Source organism: Oculina patagonica, chromosome 9 (genome assembly GCF_052425735.1).
Source record: "Oculina patagonica isolate OP01 chromosome 9, crgOcupat, whole genome shotgun sequence".
In the NCBI taxonomy this organism is placed as follows: domain Eukaryota; kingdom Metazoa; phylum Cnidaria; class Anthozoa; order Scleractinia; family Oculinidae; genus Oculina; species Oculina patagonica.
This window is the reverse complement of record NC_135766.1, coordinates 24,913,520-24,926,217: the sequence shown is the minus strand read 5'-3', so window position 1 is coordinate 24,926,217 and position 12,698 is coordinate 24,913,520. Positions and strand designations below refer to the sequence as shown.

Sequence of the window (12,698 nt, the reverse complement as noted above, 5' to 3'; positions counted from 1 at the left end):
TTTACAGCATGTAGTTTGTAGTCGAAGAAGAAACGTTGTTTCCACGTGATCGTCTGGAGTGTGCAACAATAACTTTTGGGAGCTAAGGTCGCTGATTTTCAGGTGTGGTCGCTTTGGGATAGTGGAATCGATACTTTTGAAACATATAGTACGTGTTATATACCGCGACTTAGGAAAATATATAGTTGCTGAACACCTAAAAGTCGGACGCGAAATCCCGCCTGTTACGCAGGTTATCCAGTTCTTCAAATCCTGGCTCTATTTCGACTATTTCAGGCCAAAATACGGAATTTATCACACATGTTTGATCTTTTTAGACCTAAAAAGTCCCTCAAATCGATACCTGGTCGTTAGTGTACCTATATTGGGCCAATTATATCTTTTTGATTACTTATTTTCATTTCATTTTTGTTTGAGAGGAAACGGCCGATAAAAAGAAATACACACCTATGTCCCGGATGCGGTCTTTAGGTTTCCCTAAAAACCGTACCCACTTTTAGACCAGAATGGCAATTCTATGACCCATTTTTTGGACCAAAAAGTCTCAAAAATTCATTTCCTTTAGGGCGGCACATACTTAAATAGTTGATATAGGGGAGCACCCCTTCCCTCAAGTCCCTTTAAGCCCCGGCTAAACGATCAAACATTTTCATCCAACATCATGTTGGAAGAGCATGTTTGACCGTTTAGCCGCCTCTCTCAACATTGCATTTAAATGGTTTCCAATGTTTGATCAAGATCAAACATTTGCATCCAACATTTTGCTTCACGCGCAAATGTTTGATCGTTTAGCCACCTCTGCAAACAAAGCAAGCCAAGGCGGGAAAAAGCAACGAATCAGAAACCGAATAAATGTGACATCGCGCCATAATTTCAGCGGTAATACGCACAAAGCGTTATGTGGACTCACTTTGGTAGATGTTTGATTAAACACTGTTTGCTCGTTTAGCCACCCCATGTTGTGTGTGACAAACACGATGTTGGACGAAAATGTTTGATCGTTTAGCCGAGGCCTTAAAGACATTGTTGACAACTTTCCGCGCGACTTCACACGCGGCATCTTCCGTGTTTGTGCGCGCGCTATTCCGTCGCCATGTGCTTGGCGTGCACGATCAATAGAAAATAAATTCAGAATTGCTTTGCAAGTTGTTTATTCATAGTATGTTTCACTAAAAGAATTTACACTTGTGGCTTGAATCTTGCAAAATTTTTCTTATAAAATGGAAACTATATATCACTTTTAAAGAACTACAGAGCTGAAGTCAACGATTTTTTTTGTTAAGTCTTAACTCCACTGCCTACAAGGAACAAGTCATCACAGAATTATTCTTTGTGCACGTCTCGCAATCAACTTTGCAGCACCAAACAAACTTACACTTACACTTAACTTGCTTGTAACTCTCCACTATTTTAACTTTCAGCTTACACCAGTTACACATTTCAGTGAACATTTCGCAGTTGTCTCTGGAAGCTTTGCTATCACAGGTATGTCCCAGCATTCCAGGGTAGCCTAGGGTGTCATTTCTCACGCAGAAGAGTGGGACAGAGTCCAGATAAAACAACGGTTTTCCGTCCCGTCTTGAGAACCTTGAAAGAGGTACGAATTCACCGTTGCTGTATAGCGCGCGAAGCTTGTTGTCCAAGAACGCCACCTCCCATGAGCTGTCGTACTTCTCCATCAGCTTTGATACAACATCTTTAAAAGGCGCCAGTTCCATCCAGCAAGTTCGTACGGCACATGTGCGGTGGAAAGAGGGGTAGCACTTACAATTCAGATTTGCACTTGTTCGAACAACCTGGTAGCCGTGAAAAAGAGGTTTGGTTAAATAATAAAGTGAAAGACATTCTTAGCACCACACCGTGAATACGACCTGGCACCATTTGTTTTTGCGACGGTTGTTTTGGTAGTACATGAGCAAAGGTTCAGTCATTATCGTTCCCTGATCGTATCTGAAAACTCAACTCCTCTAGACCGACTATCCCCTTAAAGGGGTACTATATACCTTATTATAGGAAATTAACGATACATGTTATTAATGCGAATTTCAAAAATTCGCGTTAATTTCATGTACCTTAATTTACGTCATTGTTAATTAAAATCACACTTTTTTCCAGCATTGTTATTTTAAGACACCTTTATTTCCGGAAAAGTTATGTTTAACCGACATTAACTTCTCCGCCAAAGCTGCAGGAATAACAGAGGCAGTGGAAAGCACAAGGATGGGATGTATTCCATCCCTGGATCCATTTATTTAATATAAGTCACTATTTGGTCTGTTTAAGTATCTTTGTTGTGTATGGTTGATCAGAATTATACCTCAAGTTCTGTTATTGGACGGTGGTGATTTGTCTTTAAAATAGCGTAGGTTGCAATAAAAACTGCTATACGCATCAAATTCCCGTTAATTAACTGCATGTAAGCACACACCACACGATAATTCGCGTTAATTAAATGCATGTTAACATAAATTTTCGACAATTCACGTTAATTTTATTACGCGTACATTTTGTTCGCGTTGTTAAAATGCTTCGTTATATTCCTATAATAAGGTACATGACGAGAATTTAAACTGCATAAAGGGGCTATGTCACGGTGTTTTAAGTCATTTTTTCTGATTAGCTTCAAATTGATGGAAACCTCAAAATAATAAGTTTCTAAGATAGAGAAACACCAACGGAGTAAAAAAAACTCGAAAGTAAACAAGGATGGTTTCGACTGACGAAGATTAAGACGAATTTTTAGCAACAAACTTGAAAAATTTGCCAATTTTTCCAACATGTCCAAGTTGAGTTGTCTGTGGCGTAGCTCCTTTAATTTGTAGTCTAGTCTAAGTCACCCGCAAATTTTTGTAAAGTGCATTGAGCATATGGCCCATTATTATTATTATTATTATTATTATTATTATTATTATTATTATTATTATTATTATTATTATTATTATTATTATTATTATTATTGTTATGTTCCCGCGACGTAATGTTTGCTTAAAGTCCTTAGCGCCGGGACCAAACCATGGTCCTGGGGCACTAAAGGGTAGTCAGTTTTTAGCTTGACAACACCCTCCTCAAAATATGCGCTGTACCCAGCAAGGTTATCTTCTGTAGTTCACTGATGCTTATTTGGCCGGGGATTCTTCCAATATAACTCTCTAGTCCCTTTTTGATAGCTCCAAGTGCTCCAATGCTAACTGGTATCGTTTCCGTTCTCATGCCCCACATTCGGCCTGTTATTATTATTATTATTATTGTTATGTTCCTTACGTAATGTTTGCTTAAAGTCCTTAGCGCCGGGACCAAACCATGGTCCTGGGGCACTAAAGGGTAGTCAGTTTTTAGCTTGACAACACCCTCCTCAAAATATGCGCTGTACCCAGCAAGGTTATCTTCTGTAGTTCATTGATGCTTATTTGGCCGGGGATTCTTCCAATATAACTCTCTAGTCCCTTTTTGATAGCTCCAAGTGCTCCAATGATAACTGGTATCGTTTCCGTTCTCATGCCCCACATTCGGCCTGTTTCGATTTCCTTATTATTATTATTATTATTATTATTATTATTATTATTATTATTGTTATTATTATTATTATTATTATTATTATTATATTATTATTATTATTATTATTATTAAATGTAATAATACTTTTTTCAAAATTTTAGTATTTAATATATTCTTATATACATCTTATATTTATATATAACAATTTTTAGGCATAAATTTTATAGTATATATCTATATAGATTATATATTCATTTTTTTCTATTTTAATACTTATTTGAAGTAAAACACTTTTTTTATTCAGAGGCATTTTTGAAGCGCGCTTCAACCTTTTTTAGCCAATATGAATTTCCCTGGCTGATCTTTTAGTATTTTACGTGCTTTAAAGTTTACCTCTCTTCCTACTTCATTGTTATGCAGGTTAACAGCTCCTACAGAGTTGTTTCCATTTTCCAGTCTGTCTGTGAAGCGCTTGCTCTCCTTCTCTCCAAACCTGATGTTATCGCCACACCCGCTCCAGGTCCAAGACACTTCACGTCCGTTAAATCCTTTTGGCGGCGTTGGGCAGCCACATCCGGGTATTTTGTTCTGTGTGCACTGGTGCGCGATTTCGTACGTAATTGCGGCAGCGCTGATGGCATGGATAAAACCTGTCTGTCTGGTGGCTGCAAGAAAATGTCAAAAACGTTAAGCACTACTATCAAATTATTTAGCGGAGCTGTTGCCTAGTGGTTAGGGTGCTAGCTGGCTGTTGGTGTTAAAGCCCTGGCCGGGGACATCTTGTTGTGATCTTGCGCAAGACACTTTTACACTCGTAGAGTGCCCCACTTTACCCAGGTCGCAGGGGAGGGGGGGGGGAGTAACCCTCCAACGGAAAAGTATTTCATCCGGGGGTGTCAGTAGTACTTCTAGTCGCATCATGCTTTAGAAAGTGGAGATAGGCGCCGGCCTGATGGGTCACTAAAATCAAACGCAGAGATTTCACCTTAATACCGAATAGTAAAAACCTGGAATGTTAAGTAGGAAGGAACCTAATTGAACTGCAGAGCCGGTGGTTATTCATTAAGCAAACAGGGTACCCCCACCCCTTCCCTCTCCTCCCCTGCAAAGGTCACTTATCCGTCGCAGGTTACCCTTGGCATTTTTCCAGGCTGCCCATCATATTTTTCGATATCATTTTAACACTTGCGTCAGTATAGACAATACTCCGATAATGTTGTGGCTTGTGTAGGAACCAACACGAGGAAAACTGCCCGGGGGGGGGATACTCCCTATAATGGCCTATACGGGGAGGCTTCGCCCGAAAGGGGTACCTTTTCCGGGCTTCAGGTATATAAAAGGGTAGGGATTTCAAAAGTTTAGGTATATGAAAGGGTATGGGAATCTGTCATTTAGGTTTTTGAAAGGGCCTTTAATTAAAATATTTCGAACAGATGCAATTTATGGCTATATTATTTCAATTTATTGCACTACTTGAAAATGACAAGAAAACGTCATGTTTTATGTGTATACCATGACTGTCAGGTATGTGAAAAAAAGTGTTAATATTTTAGCTAAAGTAAAGTGGAAATACTTGTTAACATCCGCCCTCCCTTAGCCAGCCGTCCAAACTAAAAGACAGCCACTTTTCAGAAATAGGGGATTCTCGACGGCTTGTTTTGGGCGGCAATTTACGAGCTTCTGTGCTTAATGTAACAAAACATGTGTGTATAATTTTGAGAAAATTACATTCCTTTTAGCATTCAAGAAGTGTTTTAGCCTTGCTAGCATGATTTGCCTCTCCATTTGCATCTTTTTAGCGAGTTTTCTTACCGTTTTCTTTGCATGAATCAAAATTGAACGAAGTGATTTCACAAGCAAAGCATTCACACCAAGTCGTCCCAGGCCACTTTGCCAGGGGCTAAAAATTTCCACGCTCGTGGGTGAACAAAACGACGCATATCTGTTCTTTCGTGTGAGTTCGTATAAGTTCAACTTCAAATTTCAATCACTGTTCGTAAGAACTATAGTTTCTGTCCCAAATATAATTCAATGTTAAACAAGGTAAGTTGAGGAAAAAATAGTTGAAGATGAAGTATTCAACATGACACGAGCATGGGACAAAGAAAAATTCTGAGTCCCGAACGGGAATCGAACCCATGGCCTCACCCCAGATACCGGTTGGGCGCTCTAACCAACTGAGCTACGAGAGACTCGTTGTGAGCTGGGCCATTTTACTAGGTTGATAAGTGACACGCGTCCTGCATACTGCTAGGATCAGCAATGTCGAATTCATCATGTTTGTGGTAAATAATAAAGATGGTAAATTTTAAGCTCGGTAATAAATAATGATGATGAAGTATTCAACATGACACGAGCATGGGACAAAGAAAAATTCTGAGTTCACCCATCTTCGAAATATCCTGGATCCGCCCCCGGTATACATACTCCACGCAGTAATACAGTCGAGGGAACAAGTGCCAGTTGATGGCGACATCATTTCTCCGAGAAGTAACTGAGCCCGCGGTTTTCGTCCCTGAAGTTGCTTTCGGAGTACTCGTAAGCGCTCGCGCTAGTTTTTGATTGGATGAAACGATTCGGAAACTCTTCCAGTGCTTCAACGAAGATTTGCCAAAACCGGCACTTATTCCCCCGACTGAATACTGCAGAATGTACAGTAAGGAAACAGACGTACCGTAAGGAAATGTTTTGTTACTAAAGATGGGTAACTTCTTATACATCTCCACTGGACAATTCCAGGGCCTGCGTGAGTTCTCAAACAGTTTTTGGCATTCCTCAAATCCACGACGGGCTCCATCTTCTACGATACTCGACAACACAGAATCCCCCTGGACAAGAAAGAAACTTAAGGTAGCTTACTGCAGTTTTTCTCAGGCTCAATTGCGCGCGCTTCGATTTTCAGCCTGGCGTCGGTATTAGTTGCGCGGACAGCCTTCTCGTACCTCGAGTCTTCGTTCCTTCTGCACAGGCTTGACCGCTGGTCAAAGGGAACGAGGACCCTGGGTTTGTGGATGTGCGAACAGAAAAAAAAACTTGAATCCCATTCTTTTTAATTGTTGTTGTTGTTGTTGTTTCTGTTGATTTTTTCGTTTTGTGTTTTGCGTGTGTGTGTGTGTGAGGGGAAGGTACAAAACAAGTTCAAAAATACGAAATAAATAAACAGCATAGCAAACCTCTTGTGGATGAACGATCCGTAAAGCTGCAGTTTTCTTTATGTTGGTTCTACGAAAAAGTAATTAAAACGTTGTCAAAAAATCTCGATGATTTGGTAAGTGCAGAATGCAATATGGAACAATTGAAAGTATGATGTTTTATATATGTTCGTGTTTATTTGCTTTATTTTACTTTCGGAAAAACTGTTTACAGGCTACTTGTATTCTTTCCCAGGTGTTCCTTACGCTAATCTTTGCAAACGTAACACGACACTTTTGTTCGTTTGTAACAAAATACTTTTGTCTTCCTTGAAAATGCGATAACATGAAACTTTTGACATTTGTTTAATTTAATTAAGTTACGGTTTAGACTGCACGAAAGACGATTCTCAAAAACTAAAGAAACAAATCTAATCAAAAAACATATTTTTCGACAGGTTTTTTAAAACGCAGTACAGCTAGGATATTTGTTTCCTGGTTATCAGGTGTTCACGCCGAAAATCCCGGTGCAAGTTTTTGCATACCTAATTACGAAAGCGCTGTGAAAGTCTCAAAATCTAATTTAATTAATTTGCGGTTTTTACTTGGCGCCAAGAAGTCTGCAGGAAGCCTACCGCAAACACGCAATACAAGCGATGTTCATGATAGTTCCAGAAAACAACGTAGACTAATCTGCGCATGCGTTTGGTGTAAATTACGTCGAGTAGTACCACAAGGAGAGCAAAGGGTTTTCTGAAACAAATATATACGTTTGAGATCTTCATATGAAAGTAACGTAGATTTGCTCCAGGTTTTACCTAGGGGTACAGTCAGGTGCTCCCCACCCCCACCCCCTCCACAAGGAATAATTAATTAATTGATATTAATTGGGGGCGGGGGGCCGCCCCGGAAAAGAAAAAAAAAAAAAAAAAAGGGGGAAAGGGGGGGGGAGGGGGGGGGGGGGGGGCACGGGTCCGTGGCCCGCAAGAGTTTGAGCGGTTTCTCTCTTTGGTTGTGTTAAGTGATATTTGAAGAGGGCCTGGTTTGCTTTCGGGGTTTGTGTCGTCCCGTGCTTTGTCGCGGCGCCGCTTCAGTCGGGGTTTCGCTGCTTTTTGGCCTGTACCGCAGGCCGCGCATCCCTGTCAGTGTATCAGGCTTTCTGCGGGTCTTTTGGTGGCCCTTGTGTTCTCCTCCTCTCGCTCCTGCAGAGGCAGACAAAGCTCCACGCGGCTCGCTGTAAAATTTTTAATGTGTCATTCTCCCTTTAATTTACGATAATACACCTTTAGGGAACTATAAATCGAAAGAGAATACCCTACAGAATATTCGACCGCCGAAAAAACCAACTAAGTCTTTAAACGTGAAATAATCTTTCGACTTTGGAGTCCTTTGATTTACGATCGAAGAGAGACATGAAAATCAAAAGCGGACTGTTGACTTCAAATAGAGTTTTCTTGACTTATGAGAATGCCGAAGTCGGGAAAGCTTCCTTTTAGTGTTGATTGTGTTTAAGTAATTGTTTGACCGAGATTTATTCCAAATCAAATACCGTTTATATTTTATTTGGCACGCATTTTCGCTCCGTGAGGAATTAACATCATACACGACGCTCACTAATTACTGCTCCCGCGGGGGCTTGTTTGTAATTAAGGTGGCTTAATACAGTTTTGAGAGGGTAAATCAGCCCAACCTTTAACTCTCCTGCACAGTCCTCAAAAAAGGTTTGTTATCTCTTAACATTGTTTGTTACATCCTAAAACCATCTAATGCGACATTTGGGAAATAAAAATGCTAAAAAACAGCTTAAATGAACGGCCGAGTGCTTAAAAGGGGACTGGCACTAGTAGTTTAAACGGCGTTTTTCTCAAAATCTACCCGTACGACTCTACCTCAAAATTTCAGAAATAAGAAATTGGGTTTGATTTATCATTCATGCAAAATAATATAAAAATCTGTAAGACAGATTTTTCGCAAAGTAGGAAAATGTGATTTTTTGCCGATTTTTAAAATAGCTCAAAATCTGTCTTACAGATTTTTTCAAAATTTTGGCTGTGGACGTGGTTCACCCCTTAAATTTAATTGTGAAAGTTTCATAATAGCTTGTACGGTAGGTTTTCGAGAAAATCTGATCAAAATCTGGCTTTTACGACCTCCGAAGTGAATCAAATTGCGCGTACGAGCGCGCGCTAATATGACGCCATGCGTCGCGAGCGATAATGAAAGACAGAATTTGAACTTCTCTGTGGGATGTTTATCCACCTGTTTTGTCGTATTGTTTTCCGTCCCAGGTTTCAAGATTTATCTGAAAGTATTTTGAAGTTTTCTTTTGTATACAAATTTGGTAAAGCGCGGTAAAACAGATGGAACTCTTTTTCGTTTCTATTTTGAGTTGCTAGCGCCATTTTAGCCCGCGCGAGCAATAATGACGTAAGGCAGAAAATCGTAGCGCGCTATTGAGCCACGTAAAAACTGTATTCAGCCACCTTAATTGGTGATTAAAAGTTTACACCGCGTTAGCGGCTTAGTGGTTTAGTGGTTTAGGGGTTTAGCAGACGCCAACCACACCAAACCATCACAATAGTGCATTCTGCACTAAAAAGCAATGTTTGGGCCGCTCGAATAACAAAATTACTGTTAGATGTCGCTAAACTTTAGTAGCTATTTCTATCAAAGGCGAGGGAGTATCTTAGCTCTCGCTTTTTCGTGCTCTCCGTGAACCACAGGAAAACCAAGCTGTGAAAGTGCTTTTCCCCATACAAGTCGTTATAATTTAGTTGTTACGCAACGGTCACCGTGACACTCAGATTACAACACTCAAAGGTCAAATCATATAGGCGGTCTACGACACTCGTACAGTTTTGGGTTACCTGTGCCTGAACTACAGTGTACTGACGGAACCTTTATCAAAAAGCCTGTTATAGTTCTGTGCCAATGAATCATCATCACTTGATGACAACCTGTCAAACTGTCAAAGAATACTAACTAGCTAGTTTTTCGCCATATCTATGGCTCTTGTAATAAGTGATTCGTTCAATATTTGCAGCGAAAAAAGGTTCGTGGGAGTCGTGAATGGAACTCCCGATATTAATTTACCACACTGCTTCCTTTGGTCTCAGATTTGGTCCATGCAGACTGCAGTATGTTTAGCATACTCCCGGCGTATCCAATCGAACGTTCGGTAATCGAACCCAGTCGAACACCGATCGTTCGATTGGGTTCGGTAATCGAACATAATCGAACTCACAATAAAATTTGGTCAATCGAACAAAATCGAACGTTCGATTACCGAAAACAAAAAAATCGAACGTTCGATTACCGACAGTCGACAATCGTATTCATTCGAACGTTCGACTACCGAACTCCTGTTTGTTTATATTGCAGACATTTTCATCATCATCATCACTTTGTTTACCCTCGGATTTGAAGAGTAGCTTATACAGCTAATATCTCCGAGCATTTCACAGTAAGCACAAGGGGCAAAGACCAGACCACAACACCGGGAACTCCATGCCCTACTCTTAAACGGTGCACCGTCCCCCTGATTAGTCCTGCGTGATTTACTTGTAAAGAGACGGATTCCGAACAAAATCAAATCGGATTGAGTTCGATTGTGTTCGATTGGTTCGATTGGTTCAAAATCGAACTCACAGCAAAATAGATGTTGGATTTTGTTCGATGACCGAACTCAATCGAATGATTGGTGTTCGACTGTGTTCGATTGATTTTTAGTTCGATTTTGTTCGATTGAATACGCCGGGCATACTATACCCCATACTAAACTGTGCCTGCAGTGGCTGATTTTATACAATCACATGGTTGCGGGGAGATCAGAACTCTATGTTTATAATACATCAGACACAACTATACGAACACAAAGCACTATATAATAGGACACCTTATCCCCGGGGGGACTCCTAATGAAAGGGGCGGGGATGCTCGTCAAATAGTTTGAAAAGATCTCCTGAAAGAGCTCAATCAGGGTATTCTCGACCCCTAAAAAATACCAGAAACTAAGAATAGAATTTATATTTGTATATTTCTTCGTGTACAGCCCTAAACGAGAACATTATGGCCAAAAATGTAAGACATTTACACCCCAAACGGAGACGACGAGCATCGCTGCCCTTTTCATATGCGAGTTCACCACCGGGACCTTATCGAACGATAATTTTTTACTGTTCAGACATTTGGTCCCATGGAGGCTAAAATCCTTATAAACGCAGCCTCGATCTCGAAACCAACATCAGTGAAAGGGCTGTAATGATTCTAATGAAGCTGTTCAATTCCATGCACTTACTTTGTTGTGTTGTGAAGATGACTCACGCGTAATGGCAGTCCAACATATCCACATGAGTCTCCCTGGATCACGAGCATCAAACAGACAAGAAGCACCGAAAATACCGTGAGTAACTTCATTCGAGAGTCGATTCTTGAAGATCTCTTCTACGCCAAAAACAGTTGCCAATGCATTCGCAGTTGGTCTAAAACATGTGTGTGAAATGGATGGCTCTTTACATAAAAAGAAATTCGAAAGTGCGCTAAACAGATAAACAACCTTAACTGAGAAATATGACACAACAAAGAGCAAAATTCTGCTCTGTCAAGCAAGGTAAGCTTTGGGATGATATAATCTTTCATCAACTGAAAGCTGAAGATTACTTTACCATCCAATTTTGCCATATGTCATATGGTTATGTGGCCATTATGGTTATTTATCTGTTCTGGATGACCTCGAGCTGTCTGACCGGAAGTTCTTCAATGGATGGAATTAATTTCAGATCGATCACAATCTAAAATAAGCACACTTCTGATCTCTACAAGAAATTAAAAATATAGCTCCTTTGTATCTTCGACGTACAATATGTTAAAAGTTTGCAATAAACGGGGATCCACTGAGTTTTATTTTGTGAGCGACATTTCTACGTAATCACATCCAACGCCACCTTGTACACGCGTGAGATAGCAATATGCGCGCGCGTGAGATAAATGTACGTGTGCCAAGAAAGTTGAGTGTACGAATTGTGCGCACGAGGTTACGCATTTCCGTGCACGAGATTAAATGCGCGCGCGCGTGACGCAACGAGAACTGTATGCGAGTGTGAGTCGCGTGTGAGAGTAATGCGCGCGAGGTAACTGTGTGCACGCGTGGGATAGCTGTTTGCGCTCGGGTTTGATCAATTTGGCTCACTCTGGAAGATCTCTTTTTCTCTCCGCATGAATTTTAAGTACACAGTACACAGACGGATTTCTGCTTCATGAGGCCTAGGCCCGCCTTAAAGAATTCTTGGCAAGTTTCAAGGGTGCTTTGAAATTAAAGTACTAGACATTTAGAGGCTGTGTATTTTTGTTTGTTTGTAGTGCTTAGTTTTGAAGTCTTTAATTTGTAAACATATTATTATTGAGTTTAGTTAGCTCCATATACTAATACGTAATTTGTAAACACGACCACATCAGCTATGCTGCAACACATTTATCGTGTATAAATAAAAGAAATTATTATTATTATTATTTCCAGCCGCTACACAACAAGCGGCGAGCGTTCGAAACGGACTATACCCGGGTTTTGTTCGTCTGCAACGCAGACAAAGTTTGCCTATCTGACTTTTTAACAGGGTCAGGAATACAAATCACCCTTTTGGCTCTGGAACAGGGTCGATTTTTTCCCAGAATCCTGATTAAACACGATCGAGTTTAGCTATGAAACTCCGCTCCTCTCATCGCTTTATATCCGAGCCACAGACGAAGTCAAGTGAGCAATTGTGATATACGCTTGTGTTTTTATATCTATCTACATATCCATTGTGGATATTGTCTGGAACAGGGTACCTATTTTGCAATGTTTGTCTGGAACAGGGTCGCAAATTCAGCTTTTTTTTCTCTGAAACAGGTCCAGAGTCTCAGAGACTCAGCGGCACACCCCCATTGTAAATGTTTAGGGAATACCCCCCCCCCCCCCCTCCCGTATTCATGCCTACACCTCAGTGCTCAGTCAGCTACAATCAAGAGTAACTGTATCGAAAATTTCAAGTTATTGACCACCGAAGATCCTGTAACTAGCGGAACGACAGCGTT

The 12,698-nt window shown here is 40.5% G+C and overlaps 1 protein-coding gene across 1 annotated transcript; it reads right to left on the bottom strand.

Moving 5' to 3' along the window:
• Positions 1 to 1,134: 1,134 nt before the first annotated feature.
• LOC144665180 (protein Wnt-8a-like) lies at positions 1,135 to 11,300 on the bottom strand. Its single transcript, XM_078526350.1, has 5 exons — positions 10,924 to 11,300; positions 6,669 to 6,717; positions 6,170 to 6,323; positions 3,889 to 4,160; positions 1,135 to 1,796 (listed from the first exon to the last, which is right to left on the bottom strand). Exons 1-5 carry the CDS (start codon positions 11,040 to 11,042, stop codon positions 1,299 to 1,301), a joined length of 1,092 nt encoding a protein of 363 aa, XP_078382476.1. The 5' UTR covers positions 11,043 to 11,300; the 3' UTR covers positions 1,135 to 1,298.
• Between the last annotated feature and the right edge of the window lie 1,398 nt (positions 11,301 to 12,698).

Coding starts and splice junctions, on each gene's coding strand:
- LOC144665180 (XM_078526350.1), bottom strand. CDS start 11,042: ATGAAGTTACTCACGGTATTTTCGGTGCTTCTTGTCTGTTTGATGCTC. Junction 6,324..6,668: donor GGATCGTTCATCCACAAGAG/GTTTGCTATGCT, acceptor TTTCTTGTCCAG/GGGGATTCTGTGTTGTCGAG. Junction 4,161..6,169: donor TAACAAAACATTTCCTTACG/GTACGTCTGTTT, acceptor ATTTTCTTGCAG/CCACCAGACAGACAGGTTTT.